Below are 16,055 nucleotides of genomic sequence, written 5' to 3' on the forward strand. Positions count from 1 at the left end.
CACACAGACACACACACACACACACAGACACACACACACACACACATAGACACACACACACACTATTCCCTCCATGCTTTTGCCTTTCTCTGGTCACATCTGCTCTTTCAGTTCAGTCTTGGCCACATCTCCGTTTTCCTCCTCCAGGAAGCTCTCCAGTTCTAACTTCCCATCTAATAGAGTCTTCCAGGATGGAGATGGGTTCCTGGTGTCCTCTAGCCTTTCTAGAGAAAAGTAGCAGGCCTTTCCTATTTATGGGACAAGGGCTTCCTGAGGACTGGCCACCTAACATAGCATGTTCCTCTGTTGTTTGACCATGTGCCACAGAAAGCTAAGTATGAACTCCAAGAGGCCAGGGCCCCTCCCCTCCCCCCCCCTCTGTTTTTTTGAGACAGGGTTTCTCTGTGTAACAGCTCTGGCTGTCCTAGAACTAACTCACTATGTAGACCAGGCTGGTCTCAAACTCACAGAGATCCTCCTGCCTCTGCCTCCCGAGTGCTGGGATTAAAGGCATTGGTATATGCTGCCACTACCCCCTGGCCATCTTTAAAATGTATTGGTGTGTGAGAGAAAGAGAGGCAGAGATAGGCACTCAACAGAACACAGTATGCTTGTGCAGATCAGAAGACAGCCCTATGAAGTCAGCTGTCTCCTTCCACCTCTGCTTGAGTTCTGGGGTAGAATTCAGGCCACCAGTTCCGCTCAGCAAGCATTGTTTACTCACTGACCCATCTTTCTGGCCCCTTCATTCGTTTTTCCAGCATCTGGCACATAGTAGGTATTAAAGTGCATGTAGTTGTTCTGAATGAAAGATTGAAGTCTGACTGGATGTCTCAGAAGCCAGCTGTGGCTCCCATCAGGATTAGATAATACGCTGGAGTCTGGCCCGGAGATTCTATCCATTCCTCCCCAGGCAGGTCAGCTTGAGACCAGTTGCCTGGTGCAATGGCCAGCAGGCAAGAGAACCCTAAAGAGTATCTGTTTAAGAGACTTGTTTCTCGTCTCAGAGCAAAGCTCCCGAGACCACAGAGGGTCTTCCCTTCCCTCTGTATGCCTGGGCAGCCATGTTGTGATACTCCCAGCCCTGTGGCTGAACCCTGTTTTTCTTCCTCCATTCCCAAAGACAACCCTATCCTGAAGCAGCTGCTCCCACAGCACCAACAGAAGGTCTTGAGCCACTTGCCCCCTGACCTGCCACTGACGGTGACTGCCAATTTGATCGATGATGAGAACTATTGGCATCGATGCTGCATCAAGCGTTGGCCTGTGTGCCACGTGGCCAAGCATGGCGGCAGCTGGAAGCGTATGTTCTTTGAGAGACACCTGGAGAACCTGCTGAAGCTCTTCATCCCGGGCACCACGGACCCCAATGTGATCTTGGACCTGCTGCCCCTCTGCAGGAACTATGTGCGCCGCATCCAAGTGGATCAGTTCCTCCCACCTGTGCGGCTGCCAACCCCGCCCCAGGGCGATGAACAGTCCGACTCTGGCAGTGACGGAGAAGGGAATGAACCTGAGAAGGACCACTACCAGCTGGAAGCTCTGGTGGCTGGCCTCAAGCACCTGGAGGAGCTGGACCTGGTGTACGGCGTCAAAGACTGTGGCATGAACTTTGAGTGGAATCTCTTCCTCTTCACCTTCCGAGACTGCCACTCTCTGGCAGCCACCATCAAAGCCTGCCACACCCTCAAGGTACCACAGCCCCAACTCACCTGCCTCCCCCTCTCAGTGCCTCTAGGACTGCCTCTCTGCCTCCTCCTCTCCTTCCACCATCTCCTCCCATTTCCTTCTCATTCATCAACAGAGAAGGGATTGTTTGTGTGTCTGGGTTTTTGGAAACTTTTGTTTTGTTAGAGACGGGGTTTCTCTGTGTAGCTCTGGCTGGCCTGGACTCACAGAGATTGGCCTGCCTCTGCCTCCTGAGTGCTAGGATTAAAGGTGTACACCACCACCAGGCTGAATTTTTTTTTTTGAGACAGGGAGGGTCTCATATCGTTTAGGCTGGCCTGGAACTCACTGTTAGCTGAAAATGACCTTGAATTTCTGATCCCCGCCTCCACTGTGCATACATGTACACATGCATGCTAGCACCCACAGACATGCCCGACTTCTGGGATTACAGGCTACACTACACCCGGTCTATGTGATGCAGAGGACTGATCAAAATGAAAACTGCCCAGGTTGAGGGTGCAGCTCAGAGGCAAGGAGTGTTTTCAGCATGTGTGTGGCCCTGGGCCTGGCCCTGCCACTGGAGAAAGTTTAAAAAGCACTACTACAGCAGGATAGCTAGTTGCCATCACTCACTTGTCTTGTTGCTATGATTAAAATGCCTGGCAATTTAAAGAGGGAAGTGGTTATTTGGCTACAGTTCCGAGGGCAGTGAAGCCATGGTTGCAGGGACTTTAGGAGCTTGTCAAGCAGAGATCATGGAGCAGTGGCACTCAGCTCTCTCCTTTTTATTCAGTCCAGGATAACCCAATCTATGGTTCAAGTTCAACTAGATAAACTGGGAGGTGGTGGTGCATGCCTTTGATCCCAGCACTAGAGAGGCAGAGGCAGGAGTTGGAGGCTAGCCTGATCTACAGAGTGAGTTCCAAGACAGCCAGAGCTACACAGACAAACCCTGTGTCAAGAGAGAATAAAAAAAAAAGTCTAACTAGGTGATTTAAGTAGCTATTTAGCTAGATAATCCCCAAATACAAGCCCAGAGTCTTATCTCTAGATTATTTTAGATCTTGACCTTGGCAATATTAACCGTCACACTAGTTATACTGAAAATTTCAGACAAACAGGTACTGAGACGTACATGTAATATTTGGGCTATACATCCAAACACTGTGGTTTTTATCTGAAATTCAAATTTAGCTGGACGTCCCATGATTCTATTTGTGAAATCTGGCAGCCGTAGCCTAGCTGCAATTTTACATTTATATCGCTGCTCATTAGTGCCTTTCATCCCACCAGACTGCTCGCTCCACAGGGCACAAATGGTGTAATTTTGCTTTTTCTGCATCTTCAGCACCTGGGACAGGGCCTGATACTGTCTGTCTGCAAAAGCTGGTGAGCTGAGCAAGCGAGGACACGGCACTTCTTCCATCTCTCCACAGAGCCTGGTAGCTTGGCGCTGCTTCCCCTTCATGAACCCTACCCTCGAAACCAAGAGCCCAGTAGCCGCTTCCTTCCTTAACCTTCCCGTGTTAGGCATCTTATCCCAGCAGCAAGACAAGATGCTGAACACATGTGACATACTCAGTATGGGGTTGGCAGTCAGAGCCTGAGTCTGGGAATTCAATTCCCAGCACTCTAGCTCAGTTGCTAGGGTGTTTGCCTCGCATGCACGAAGCCCTAGGTTGGATCACCGGCACTGCACGAACCGAGTGTGGTGTTACATGTCTGTAATGCCAGCACTCTGGAGTTGGAGACAGGATGGTTGAAAAGTAAAGCCATCTCTGGCTACATGGTGAGGTGGAAGACCTCAGGAAACCCTGTCTCCAAAAAATAAAGAATGGGCTTAGTGGTTAAGAGCACATACTGCTCAAGCAGAAGGCACTAGTTCAGTTCCCAGCACCCACATCAGCTCATAACTGCCTGGAACTCCAGCTCCAGGGGATCTGATTCTCTTCCAGTCTCCCACATACCCACACAAAGACACAACACTCATCAATAGGGTGCTTAAAAGTCTTTAAAAAAAATAAAACAGAAAACGTGAAGGGGGAGGGAGAGGGAGAAGCATGGTTGGCTTAAATTCTGGTGGCTGAAAGGACTCACATCACAGGCCACACAATGCCAGCTCTAGTATTTCCCCTCCACTAATGGTAGAAAAGCAGGAAGAAGAGGACGTGCCGAAGAGAGCAAGCAAACCACTTTTGCAAAAACTGGGGTCTCTAGCGATCACTACCAGTCTCTTCCAAGGGCAGTGCGACTCTTCCTAGTGACCTGGCTGCACTCCAGCAGGCCCCACCTCTTGAAGTCCCTGCCTCCTCTCAGCATCACATAGGGGACCAAGCTTTAGCGCAGGGATCTTTGTGAGGGTGGGAGAGGGGGCTGCCTACCTCATCCAAAGTAAAGTGCTATTCAAGGGTATTGGACAGTACATATGGAAAAAGCCACTGTGATTATGAAAGAGAATGGCCCAGACAGAGCCACAGTAGACATGGCAGGTCACCAGGAGACCATGGCAAGCTCAGATAAAGTAGAAGGCTGAGGCTGGGAATGTAGCTCAGTTGGCAGGGTACTTGTCTAGCATGCACCCCGTAAGACAGGTGTGGTGGCACACACCTGTGATCCCAGCACTTGGGAGGCAGAAGCAGGAGGGTTATCCTTGCCTCCATATAAAGTTCAAGGCCGGCCTGGGCTATGTAAGACTGTTCTGGTGTCCTTTTTGCTGCTGTTGATAAAACACTCTGAGCAAAACAACTTAGGGGAGACATGGGATTTGACTCACACTTCCAGGTCAAAGTCTATCACTGAAGGAAGTCAGGGCAGGAACTTGAAGGGAGGCCTGCCTGTTATTCCACATAGCATTGCCTCCTACCAAGGAACTCACTTCACAGCCAGAGAAGTCTAGCGTGACGTGATGGAGGAAAGCTGCTTGCATGCTGGCTCATAGACCAGCTTCTAGTCTGCTAGAGTTCTTTTTTAGGTTCATTTTTATTATAAGTTATATGTATGAGACAGTACATTCATGTAAGTTCAGATGTCCACTAAAACCAATAGAGGGTACCCGATTCCCTGGAGCTGGAGCTACTGGCCACCTGAAGTGGGTACTAGAAACTGAACTCTGGGTCTCTGGAAGAGCATTACTGGCTATGACCCGCTGAGCTAGCTCTCCAGTCCCCTGGCTAGCTTTCTCATACAGTTCAGAATGACCTGTGTAGGGATGGTGCTGCCCACAGTGGGCTGGGCCCTCCTACATCAATTAACTCTAAAGACAGTCCCACACAGACGTTCTCCCAGCCAATCTGATCTAGGTTATCAAGTGAGTCTCTCTTGTCGGATAGCTCTAAGCTGCGTCCTTGTCTCCTTCTCCCCATCCCCCCCAAAACATAAGGGTAGTTAGAACCATAGCCTTATCTGAAAAGATGGATGAAGCAGAGAATCTGGAGAGAGATACAGTCAGATCAGCTGCCACTGTGACGTAAGAAGGATGGAGACAGAAAGGAAGAGGCAGAGTTGTCAAGGCTCCTTCTCATGAGACCAGATGCTATGGGAACCTTTGGCAGGGATAGAATAGGAAGACTATCCTGGGGGGGAAGCATGAGTTCAGCTTGAGGTGGCCCAGAGCAGAGGTCATTGTGATAGCTGGGCAGAGGATCTGATGCTGGGGGGAGAAATCTAAGTTGAGCTTTGAAAACCGTGTCTTAAGTGTGACCCTACATTTGGATGGAGTCTTAGAAGGAAGAGCCAAAGGGGAGGCAGAGAGAAGCCTGACACGTGATGCTGGCGGAAGGAGAGGGAGGAGGGAAGAGGAACCAGATAGGGGCATGTTTCAAACAGAAGGAGTGAGCCATAGGGTAGGGTGGAGCCCATGACTGGCCTATTGGCCCGGGAGGTCCCTGGAAGTGGGGTGCTGCAGAGGGCCCCAGAAGCAGAAGCTGGGCAGCTGTGGATACAGGGAGAGTAGGAAGTGAGGAGGAAGGTGTCTGTGATCAGATTTGTCAAGAGCTTAACTGTCAAGTGGGGAGCAGAGCTGAAGTAGATGAGGGATCTGGGTCTCTGTAGAAGAGATGGCGTGTGTTTTCTTCTGGATCTAACAGTAAAGAAAATCATCAGTTGTATGTAAGAGAGGGGCTTATGGATCAAGGACAGCTCTTGCTGGGGCTGAGACCTGCATGTGATGAGTAGCTGTGGATGTCTGCATAGCTATCAAAAAAACTGGACGGTCCTGTTTACTGGCCAGGAAAAGAGGCCATCAGTGGAAAGGGAGCTCGTAGGAACGCTGGCATAGAATGAGGCAGGAAAGGTCCAAATTTGTCACCGACTATAGCAGGATTTATTGTCCAGAGAAATTGGATTGGGACACCGTCCTGGGAGGTTCTGTGATACCAGTCAGTGACATGGGAGAGCTTTTCCACTGCCCGGTGCTTGGTCAAAAGAGTGCAGAAAACGTAGACTGGCCTGGGCATGGTGATACCCTTCCCCACTGCCACCTGCCACCAATTCTGCATCATTGGGTATATCTTCCTCCCATTTAAAAGTGAGGCGGGCGGCTAACACCAAGTGTTGAGCCTCCAGCTACCTTGTGTCTTCCTTCTCTACCAGCACAGGGCAGTTAGGTAGTGCAGGCCATCCTAGCCTGGCAGATGCTATAACACTCTTATCTGCCTGCAGATCTTCAGGCTGACTCGAAGTAAGGTGGATGATGATAAGGCACGCATCCTAATCCGAAGTCTCCTGGACCACCCAGCTCTTGAGGAGCTGGACCTGTCCCACAACCTTATTGGAGACCGTGGTGCTCGAGCAGCAGCCAAACTGCTGAGCCACAGTCGCCTGAGAGTGCTCAACCTGGCCAACAATCAATTGCGGGCACCTGGGGCACAGTCCCTGGCTCATGCCTTGGCACACAACACCAACCTTGTCTCCCTCAACCTCCGCCTCAACTGCATCGAGGACGAGGGTGGCCAAGCAATTGCCCATGCCCTGGAGACCAACAAGTGCCTCACCACGCTTCACCTCGGTGGCAATGAGCTGTCTGAGCCCACAGCCACAGTCCTATCCCAGGTGCTCCCAATCAACACCATACTCACCAGCCTCAACCTCTCCTGCAACCATATCGGGGTGGTGAGTCATAGTTTCTGGGGCAGGTGGGCGTGGGGTGCAATCCAACCACCCTTACAGGAAAGTGTTAGACTGTATGGTGTACTGCGTAGAGACTGTGTTCTCCTCTGTTGTGTGCACTCCGGTGTCCTTTCTTTTGCCTTTCATTTCCGTGTGTCTGTGGTACACATGCCTGCATATATGTTTTTGCATGTATGAGCATGTGTGCACGCATGTAGAGACTCAGTTGATGTCAGGAATCATCCTCAATTGCTCTTGCACCTTAGTCATTGAGGCATGTCTCTCAGGCAAACCCAGAGCTCTCTGAAATGATGGGTCTTGCTTGCTAGCTTGCTCTGAAGATCCTCTCTCTCTGGAATGACAAGTGGGCTGCTATGCCCACTCAGCATTTCCATGGATCCTGGAGATTCTAATTCCAGTCCTCATGCTTGCACATGAGTGCTTTCCCCACTGAGCCAACCACCCAGATCCATGTCCCAAACAGATAGGTTACATGTGGCTTTGCAAAGGTATTCCATGTGTATGGCGGTGTGTGTACCTGTGATCCTGGGACATAATGAACAATGACCCCTCTGCCTCACCCCTACCCAGGATGGTGGGAAGCAGCTCCTGGAAGGCATGTCGGAAAACAAGACCATTCTGGAGTTTGACTTGCGTCTGTCAGATGTATCCCAGGAAAGCGAGTACCTCATTGGCCAGGCTCTGCATGCCAACCGAGAGGCCGCACGCCAGAGGGCCCTGAATCCTGGCCACTTCATGACACCCATCACTAACAACGGTCCTGAGAATTCTGTTGCCTAAGATGGAGGACAGGCTTAGAGCAGTGATCTGATAGGTCACTGTGGCAGCCATACCTTCGTTTCACACCTTTGCTATGCCTGTCCCTGTCTGAGGAAGGGAGAAGAGGGGAATCACCAATCTCCTTGGAATGAGTTTATATATGCATGAAGATACTGAGGTAGGGATGAAGAGATGGTAAGCTAACTCCTGTACCTGGAAAATGACCATACTAGACTTGTATAAATGATGAGCTTCCAGGGACAGGGAAGGCAAAGGACTCTAAAGAGACCATCCCTGCCCAAACTCTTCACGCACGCCATCTATCTACCTCTTGACTCACCCACCCCTTCCCCTTTCTACCAAGCAGACCCTAGATCCCTGACCTCAATCCATACACACACACACACACACACACACACACACACACACACACACACACAGCGAGAGAGAGAGAGGAGAGAGAGAGAGAGAGAGCGCACAAAGTTATGCCTGTTTCTCTCTGCTTTCTCTCCCTGCCTGAAGATGCCACCTGCCTGTCATGATTCTGGTATATTACACTTGTACAGATCACTAATTCCCAACCTGGGAAGGGGTAACAAGTGACAGAGGGGCTCACACACAGAGACCTCCTGACAAGGGCAGGGAATAAGAGTCACTCTGAGGAGGACAGTCAGTGAGTCATCCACACTTTTATTATCCACCAGTGTGATTTGTACAATCTTTGCGCTTGGAATTCCATGACAAAAAGGCCACAGTGTGATGCACCCAATTTGACAGAGATCTGTCTTATCCCGAGCCAGGCCCAGCCCACCCCACAAGCCCTTATCCTCAGGACATACAGTCTTCCAGGTACCCTCCATGAGTCCCTGTCACTCTGTGACTGCCCACCCTGGGTCTACACCCATAGGAATTACATCAGCCTATAGATCCATGAGAGGATCTGACTGACCAGTTCAGGCCAAGCCCCTTATCTCCCAACTCTCCTTGAGTGGAGTGGCCCAGAGCCCACCAATACTAAAGATGGGTGACTGAACTGCAGCTGCAATCCAGGAGGGCCTGCACTCCAGGGACTCTTTGCAACAAGCAGATGCTGAGCAGAGCACCAGAGGGGGCTTGGGAGTGACTATGTGTGTGCCTGTCCGGGCAACCTAAAGTCATCTGTGCCTGACACCCTCTGACAGTTCCAGAGTGCAAACATGTAGGTGTGAGGGTGTGTGTGTCTGTGTGTGTGTGTAGCCACAGCTGCTAGCAGAGGTTCTAATTAGAGAAACAAGAACATTCAGTGTAAAGTTTAATTTTAGAGATTAATTAATTTTCTGGTTTTCATTTTCCCTGGCAATCAATAAAGCTGCCAAGAAAAGAGACCAAAGAATTGCTTTCTCTCTAAGTCTGTGCATGTGTGGGAGGTGAGAGGCTGTCTGTATGAAAAGACCTAGGCAGAAATGGTCAGGCAAAAATAATAGGGCTTCCCCTCCTCCTCTTCCAAGGCCAAGCTCTGTTTCTGGACCCAGCATGACAGAGAATGAGCCAAGTCCTTCCTTCCTTGGAGCTGTGAGGTGGCCAGGCTGCCCCCCCACCACAGTGAGAACAAGACATCCAGTGCCAGCTGGCCAAGAAATGGGGCCCAAGGCCACAGTCCCCCACCACCTGTGCTTCAACAGATGTCTGCTCAAGGGAAAGCAGGGTGCTCCAACAGTCAAGCCACCCACACATACACACACACAAACTCAAACTCAGGGTCCTAGAGGGTTCAGTGCTGGCAGGCCAGTGGACATTGCTGCCCAGGAATTCTGGTGGGCAGCTGTGCTGATCCTGTCTGCCCAAACCTCTCTCTCTCTCTGACATCCCTCCCTCCTCGCCCAACCATCTCTATACGGTTTGAAAGCTCAACCCCTATTTGACTATAGGTCATGGCATCCCCACAATTAGGGCTTCCCACATCCCCCTGGGAAGAAGGGACAGGGAGCCAGAAGAGATGTTGCATAGGTAGGGGCCACACCCTTTGGTTAGTGTAGGCTTGGCACAGCCAGGAGGAAGAGGGGAGGCCAAGAAGATGGAGTTCAGATGATGAAGGCAAAGCAAGAAGCCGAGGGAACAATACTGGATGGATGTGAGCCCAATGCCTGGGTGCTAAGTCTGCTTGGAAACTTCAGTCAGGGCAGCTGGGAGAGCAAGGGGCCAAACACAGACATGCACAATGAAGCACAGTGGGGCGGAGGGGGGTTGGGGGCTGGGGAGTATAGGGAGTGGGAGAGCAAAGTCTGTGTCAAAGCTTTGAAAGGACAGACAGGACAGGGGCAGGTACCCTGGGGCTGTGGCATGATGCCCCTCTGAAGACACGGGGTAAGGGAAGCGGAGGGTCTGACAAGAATTGATCTCCTGCCACTGGAATTGAGTACTTCTCCTGCTAGGCTTGTGATGGACTGAACTCCACACCCAGGCGTGTGTAAGGGACTTAATTCTTAGAGGAAGCGCTATGACACCACCCCTTCAGAGCTGGTTTCACTCCATCCACCATTACCAAGTCTGCTCTTTCTCTCCACCTGCCTCCTGAGTTCTCTTGACACCAAGGTGTGTCTCAAGCTGAGGTCCACTTGGTCACTCATCCTGGCCAACTTTAAAGAGGGTCTCCGGCACCTTAGCCTCCTAATGGAAGCACCTACCGAGAGAGAACCCAGGGGAGGAAGCATCTGGTTGATGGAAGGCTGGGCCTTTTCCAGAAAGGGCCGGTGCATGCCCTCCCCAGCTTCCCTTCTCTCCCCCTGCACCCTAACAACAGCTAGTAAGCTCCCGAGGTGAGTGATGTCATTGCTGGGATGAAAAGTCTCTCCAGGACCGGACCTCTGGGACCCAGTGAAATAAACAACAGTGGTGGGAGTGGCAGAAAGGAACCGCCAAGCTTTCTCCGCAGCGCCAAGAGGCCACAGCTTTTTCAAGGTGTGGAAAGGAATACTGGGCTGCCAGCTGGCCCCATCCTCAGACCCGGTGAACTCAATAGCTGGTTGGAAACCAACCCTGCTACTCTTCACCAAACCACGCCCCACACACATACCCACACACCCACAGGGGACCGGGTGGGGCAAGGCAATAAAGTAAATAAAAAGCCCCAAATGCCCTCCCTGCAGCTTGCCATGGTGGCTTCCTTGGTGGGGAGGCCAGAAACGAGTCTCCCATCATAGTTGCCTAGTAACAGTCAAAACTCAGAGAGCCTGGGAAAGAAACCTCGAGAGTGCATGGAAAGGGAAGTGTCCCCATAGGAACTCGGTGGGGACTGGAAGAGCGCCACCTCTGCCCCAGTGAGTGGGATTCTCAGAGAGCCGCCAACCTCCCCATCCATCTGTGTACAGGGAAGCAGTCTCAGGCCCACTGGGGTCTTGTCTGGGCGTGCCTCTCATCTTCCGCCATCACGCATACTCCGCCTGGCCTCAGTCACCATCCTGCCTTCCCCTGCTACACACAGGGAGCACGACACATCAAGGGGCAGGAGGGAGAACAGCGTAGGCTCCCTCCAAGGGCGGAAGGTCACAGTGAGGTCTCCACGCAGGAGCCATGACGGTGCAGTGGCCGGTGACTGTGGCCCAGACACCCCTCCTGGCGATGGACGATGAGGACAGGGAAGTAGAGAGCATCGTGGTAGGGCGGCGGTGGCCCGGCCTCCTCCTCGTCGTCCTCGTCCTCGTCGTCCCGCATGCTGGCCTGGCTCGACAGACGCGTCTGCTCCGTGGGGCAGCTCGCCTCGTTGACACTCCCGCTCCGGCTGCGCCATAGGCAGCTGCGCCGAGAGCCATAGAGGCGACCGAGCGAGAAGCGACTGCCCCCGCACCCAGCACCGGCTCCGGGACCCTGGCCGGCCCGCGGGCTGGCGCAGATACTCAGCGCACTGCGCGAGAAGATGGACGAGCTGCTGACCGCTCGTTGACAATGCTCGCAGCTTCGCCGGTACGGGGCCACGCCCGCCGCGCCAGGGCCACCCACCCCGCCATAGCGACAGGTGGGCGCGTAGCCACCGCCCCCTGCCCCGCCGCAGCGCGCGCCCAGCCCAGCTAGGTCCATGAGCACCGCTTCCGAGTAGCTGGGTACCAGCTGCTGATTGGAACGGATGTGCCACTCGAGCTCGGTGCTGTCCACCGTGTTGACCCGCGGCAGGCGATGAGTGAGCGGGGGCAGCAGCTCGTCGCTGGGACTCAGGCCACCACCCGCGCTGCTGGCTGAGCCCGGCCCCTCCAGGCCAAAGAGCTTCTCCACGTGGTAGTGCGCGTACGCTGTACGGTATTCGGCCAGCACGCGCAGCGGCCACGACAGCGTGAGCAGCGCTGCGGCCCAGAAGGCCGACGAGCAGGCGTACCAGGGTGGCCGGGTCGGGTCGGGGAAAGCCACCATGAACTCGCGAAAGTCCACGTTCTTGAGATGCATACCCTCTCGCGCCTCCATGTAGTCATCCAAGCCCTCGTTCTCGGCGAAGAAGCGCGCGCGCTGGCACAGGTAAGCGTTCTCCGCTTCCACGCTGGCGAAACTGAAACACTTGGTGAAGCGCAGCCGAGTGGCCGGCGCGCCCTCCAGCCCCACCAGCGCCTTGGACACGTCCCGGACGCCACAGCGTGCGTAGTCGAACTCGGCCTCTGCCACGTGTGTGTTGACACGCTCGTGATAGACCTGCAGCGCGCAGGAGGAGGCTGGAGTCGCAAGGCCGGCACACCGCGGCTTTTGTCTACCCATCCTAATACTGGGATGGAAGTCACTTTACCTGGGATCATCTCCATCATCTCATCCCCCTCCCTCTCCCTCTCCCAGCCCCAAAGGGTTTAATACGGTAAGTGGTGGTTGCACTGAAAACTGTACCACGCACTCCCACCACCTCTAAGAATCTTGGGCTGAGATCCAGAGACCTGGGTTTAAGTCTAACACTGCCAAGTAGAAGTAACCTCAGGCAAGTCTGAGCTGAGGTCTCCTTAGCTGTGAATAAGTATTCAGTAATAATTACTTCGCTGAAGATGTGAGGCCATCTGCAGCCGTGAAGTGCACTGAGCAGACTCCAACCTGAAGCCAGCCAGCTCGAGTTTACAGCCTATCTCCTCACTTGCGGTTTGTCCTTGGACAGGTTTGTTTGTTTTTAACCACTAAGCATGCACCCATTTGCTCCTTTTTAAAATGGGGGGTGTACCTGCTTCGTAGGTTTGCTGTAAGGATTAAATAAAGGGTTTAAAATCTGAAAGTGCCTAGAGCTTGGCTCTTTTGGTGTTTGCTGTTATTACCAGGTGCCCATGGGGGCTCACTGCTACCTCATGCTCCCTCACAAGCAGGAAGAAGGGCAGGCAATTCAAGCAACCGCGCTCATCTTGAACAGCCTGCACTCACCTCTAGTCGCTCACCTGGGTGGTAGTGTAGGCATCTCCATTGCGGTACCGGGTGACCTGGCGAGTTCGTCGAACATAGTGATAGCTGATGGCCTTCCACCAGATGCAGGGGGTGGCCTGCTGCATGCGGCCCACACGCTCCCGAACACTGCTCACATCCACCCGGTGCTGCAGCTCATGGCGGGCCTGGCAGTGCCAACACTCCACCAGGTACACCGCGTACAGCATGAGCAGGAAGGCCAGGGGAATGTAGACATAGCCGTTGGAGCAGGGGCTGTCATGGTACATGAGGCTATTGCCCTGGTAGGCGCTGCTGAAGGTGAGGCGGGTCACTGTGGTGACGTGGCACCAAGCCACTGCCCCCAGGCAGCCATACATGAGCAGCGAGAGCAGGAGGCACTTCCAGTGGGACTCACGGCAGAGAGATTTGGTGAAAGAGGGCTGGATGGGTCGTTGCTGCTTAGATGGGCAGGGAGGAGGAGGTGAAACAGAATGGCAGGACCCAGCACAGAGATGGATATGGAGATTGAGAGACAGAGGCCGGCACAAGGGTTAGAGACAGGAATGTAAGAGGAAGACAAAGAGATGGGAGCCAGTGACCAGAGATAAACACAGAATTGACTCAGACAGAACCATGAGGACAGAAAAAGTGGCCAGAATGCCAATACAGGAAAGTGCAAAGAGAGATACCCCAAGAGGTGGAAGTGGAAGCCCAGGAAGCAAAAAAGACACAGATGGACAGGATGGAATCCGGAAAGAGGCCAAAATAGACACAAAGACGGCAATGAAACAAGAGGTGTGGATGGGAAAGAAGGAACAGACAAATTGGCATTAGCGAAGGTAGGTCCCCAGCCCAGACCTCTTTAGGTGTCCCAGGAAAGTGGGGAATGACCTATGACATCATCTCCCCCCTTAACAGGTGGGGCCCTGACTTCTTGCAGGCATTTTCAACCCTGGGTTCTAGAGAAGCCGTTCTCCTTTGGCTCACCCACCACTCCCTACCTGCCACAGACAATCTAATACTTCCTTTGGAGGAGGAGCTTCACCCAGGCCAGTCTCATTCCTCCTACTTTCCCTGTGGGAGTGTGCCTACTGTTCACACTAGCCTCCCCTCTGTTCTAGGATGGGGAAGGATGGGTTCACACAAGACAGCCCAAAAGGGCAGAGGCCTGTGACTGAGGAGAGGAGCGGATGGGGGTGAGAAAGACACTGGAAGCCCAGCCATTTGTCACTAATTTTTGATACTCTCCTAGGGCCTGTCTGTTACAAGCACTTGGCACATTCTGAGTTGTTTACATGTCTATTTCTTTCACCAGATGGAGAGCTCCTGAGGGCAGGCAGGGTCCATGTCTCATTCTCTTTGCTTCCTAAGTGACACCCAGCACGCACATAATCAATGAGGGCTGAGTCTGATTGCTCAAATAGCCTGTCTTCCCACCCCTTCTACATTGTTGCACACCCATGCACATGTACACACACACACACACACACACACACCCTGATGCAGTGCTGACTGGCCCCTTTAATTCCTCATGCCTGGCCTTGGGGCCAGCCAGTGAGAGAGAGAAAGCAGTGGAAATCAAGTATACAGTTAACAAGCAGCAGGCCCTAGATTTCTGTAGACCTGCGCCTGCAAGGAAGAGATGGTACCTTTGCCTTTCAGGAAAGGTGTCCTTGGAAGCTGGGTGCATGTGTGTGCCTGTATGCCCAGCTGGCTACCTGCTTGTCTCAGTGTGAGTACAACTGAAAGGGGCTACCCGAAAGTCTATCCCCACTCTCCTCCTGCCCTTGTGCAATGTGCATAGGAAGGGGGCTTATGGTACTTCCCTTAGTTTTCTTTGTCTCCAGTTTTCAAGACTTAATAAGTAGGACCCTAACTAGGTGCATGCTTAGTACTGACTCAAAAAATTCTTAAGCTTAGTGCCCCCTAGGGGGAGCAGCTGGCATCCAGGGAGAGGTGAACAGCCCCCTTTCACACACTCACGCTCCCAGTGACCCTAGGGGGTACGGCCTCTGTTCGCGTCTGACCTTCCTGTGGGCCTAGCTCAGGCGACACCACCGCTTCACCGAGGCGCCCTTCTTGGTTCCTAGCCCCATCCCGGCCTTCCAGGTGGGATGCCGCCCACCGTCCTCATCCGGGGGCCGACGGAGCCCCTCACTGCTCAGCCCGGGGTCTGCGAGGCTCCGCCCCGGGCCCCTCCCCCTGCCCAGGACCCCCTGAGCCCCGCCCCCGGCGCGGCCCCCTCCTCGCCACCGCCGCAGACCGAGCGGGCCGCCGGGTCCGGGCAGTGGCGCCGGACTGCGGCTGCAGCGGCCGGCTCGGGGTGCGGGGCGCCGGCCGCTCTGCGGCGGAACCGGCAGGGACGGCGCGAGGCGCGGGGGATGGGGCCCGGGTCGCGGCCGTGCGGGGGGACCGAGGGCCCCCGGCTCTCACCTCCTCTCGGGCGGGGCCCTCGTCCGCCGCTGCCATGGGCTCCTCGGGGACCCCGGAGCCGCCACCGCCGCCGCCGCCGCCGGCGCTCTCTCCCGCGGCCGAGCCAGGGGGGGACATGGCGTAGAGGGGGCGCGTCGAGCTCAGGACCTCCCGGGGGACTGCCAGGGGCCGGGGGCATCCTGCGCTGGCCCTGGGGAGGGGGCGCGAGGGGCGGGGCCCTCTCTGCTCCCCACCCCCCGCCGGGGGGAGGGGGCCTAGGAAGGGCGCGGAGGGGGGGGGGGTGGGGGGATGGGTGGGAGGGCGGGCTGGAGGGGCCGGGCTGGGGGGGGCCGGGGCCGGGGCGGGTGTTCACCTTGAGGCCCCTCGCGGCGCCGCTCCGCCTCCCGCCCGCTCCCGCCGCCGCCTTTTGTCTGAGCCGAGCTGGAGCCAGCGCGCCCCCCCTCTCCCTCCCAGTGCAGCAGAGCCCCGCCCCCGGCCCCCCAAACTCCGCCTTAACCAAGCCTTCCTGATCACCAACCCCACACCGCCAAAGGGGTGAAGCAACAGGGGCTCCCCGCACCCTTCTGTAAGCCCTGCTCACCGCGTCTTCCTCCTGCCTGCCCATTCTGGGAAGATCACAGCCTCAACTCCTCTCCAGCTGCCCTCGCTACAAGGGCCCTAAGGAGTCAACCAGCAACCGGCTCCCATCCTCAAGCCCTTGAGTCTGGGCA

The 16,055-nt window shown here is 54.5% G+C and overlaps 2 protein-coding genes across 2 annotated transcripts in view; one reads left to right on the plus strand and one right to left on the minus strand.

Annotated features, from left to right (window-relative positions):
• Tcte1 (t-complex-associated-testis-expressed 1) overlaps positions 1-7,578 on the plus strand; it is an 8,929-nt gene extending 1,351 nt beyond the window's left edge. The window contains exons 2-4 of the mRNA XM_035452999.1: positions 1,124-1,692; positions 6,331-6,780; positions 7,369-7,578. Coding sequence (XP_035308890.1) covers positions 1,124-1,692; positions 6,331-6,780; positions 7,369-7,578 — 1,229 coding nt within the window. The remainder of the gene's footprint in view (positions 1-1,123; positions 1,693-6,330; positions 6,781-7,368) is intronic.
• A 648-nt stretch (positions 7,579-8,226) lies between these two features.
• On the minus strand, positions 8,227-15,615 carry Tmem151b (transmembrane protein 151B). The gene is made up of 3 exons (XM_027387413.2): positions 15,346-15,615; positions 12,927-13,367; positions 8,227-12,210 (listed from the first exon to the last, which is right to left on the minus strand). The coding sequence occupies exons 1-3, from the start codon at positions 15,460-15,462 to the stop codon at positions 11,080-11,082; spliced, it is 1,689 nt and encodes a 562-aa protein (XP_027243214.1). The 5' UTR covers positions 15,463-15,615; the 3' UTR covers positions 8,227-11,079.
• Between the last annotated feature and the right edge of the window lie 440 nt (positions 15,616-16,055).

This window comes from Cricetulus griseus, assembly GCF_003668045.3.
Source record: "Cricetulus griseus strain 17A/GY chromosome 1 unlocalized genomic scaffold, alternate assembly CriGri-PICRH-1.0 chr1_1, whole genome shotgun sequence".
Classification (NCBI taxonomy): domain Eukaryota; kingdom Metazoa; phylum Chordata; class Mammalia; order Rodentia; family Cricetidae; genus Cricetulus; species Cricetulus griseus.

Coding starts and splice junctions, on each gene's coding strand:
- Tmem151b (XM_027387413.2), bottom strand. CDS start 15,462: ATGTCCCCCCCTGGCTCGGCCGCGGGAGAGAGCGCCGGCGGCGGCGGC. Junction 13,368..15,345: donor AGGGCCCCGCCCGAGAGGAG/GTGAGAGCCGGG, acceptor CCATCTAAGCAG/CAACGACCCATCCAGCCCTC. Junction 12,211..12,926: donor ATGCCTACACTACCACCCAG/GTGAGCGACTAG, acceptor TGCGCGCTGCAG/GTCTATCACGAGCGTGTCAA.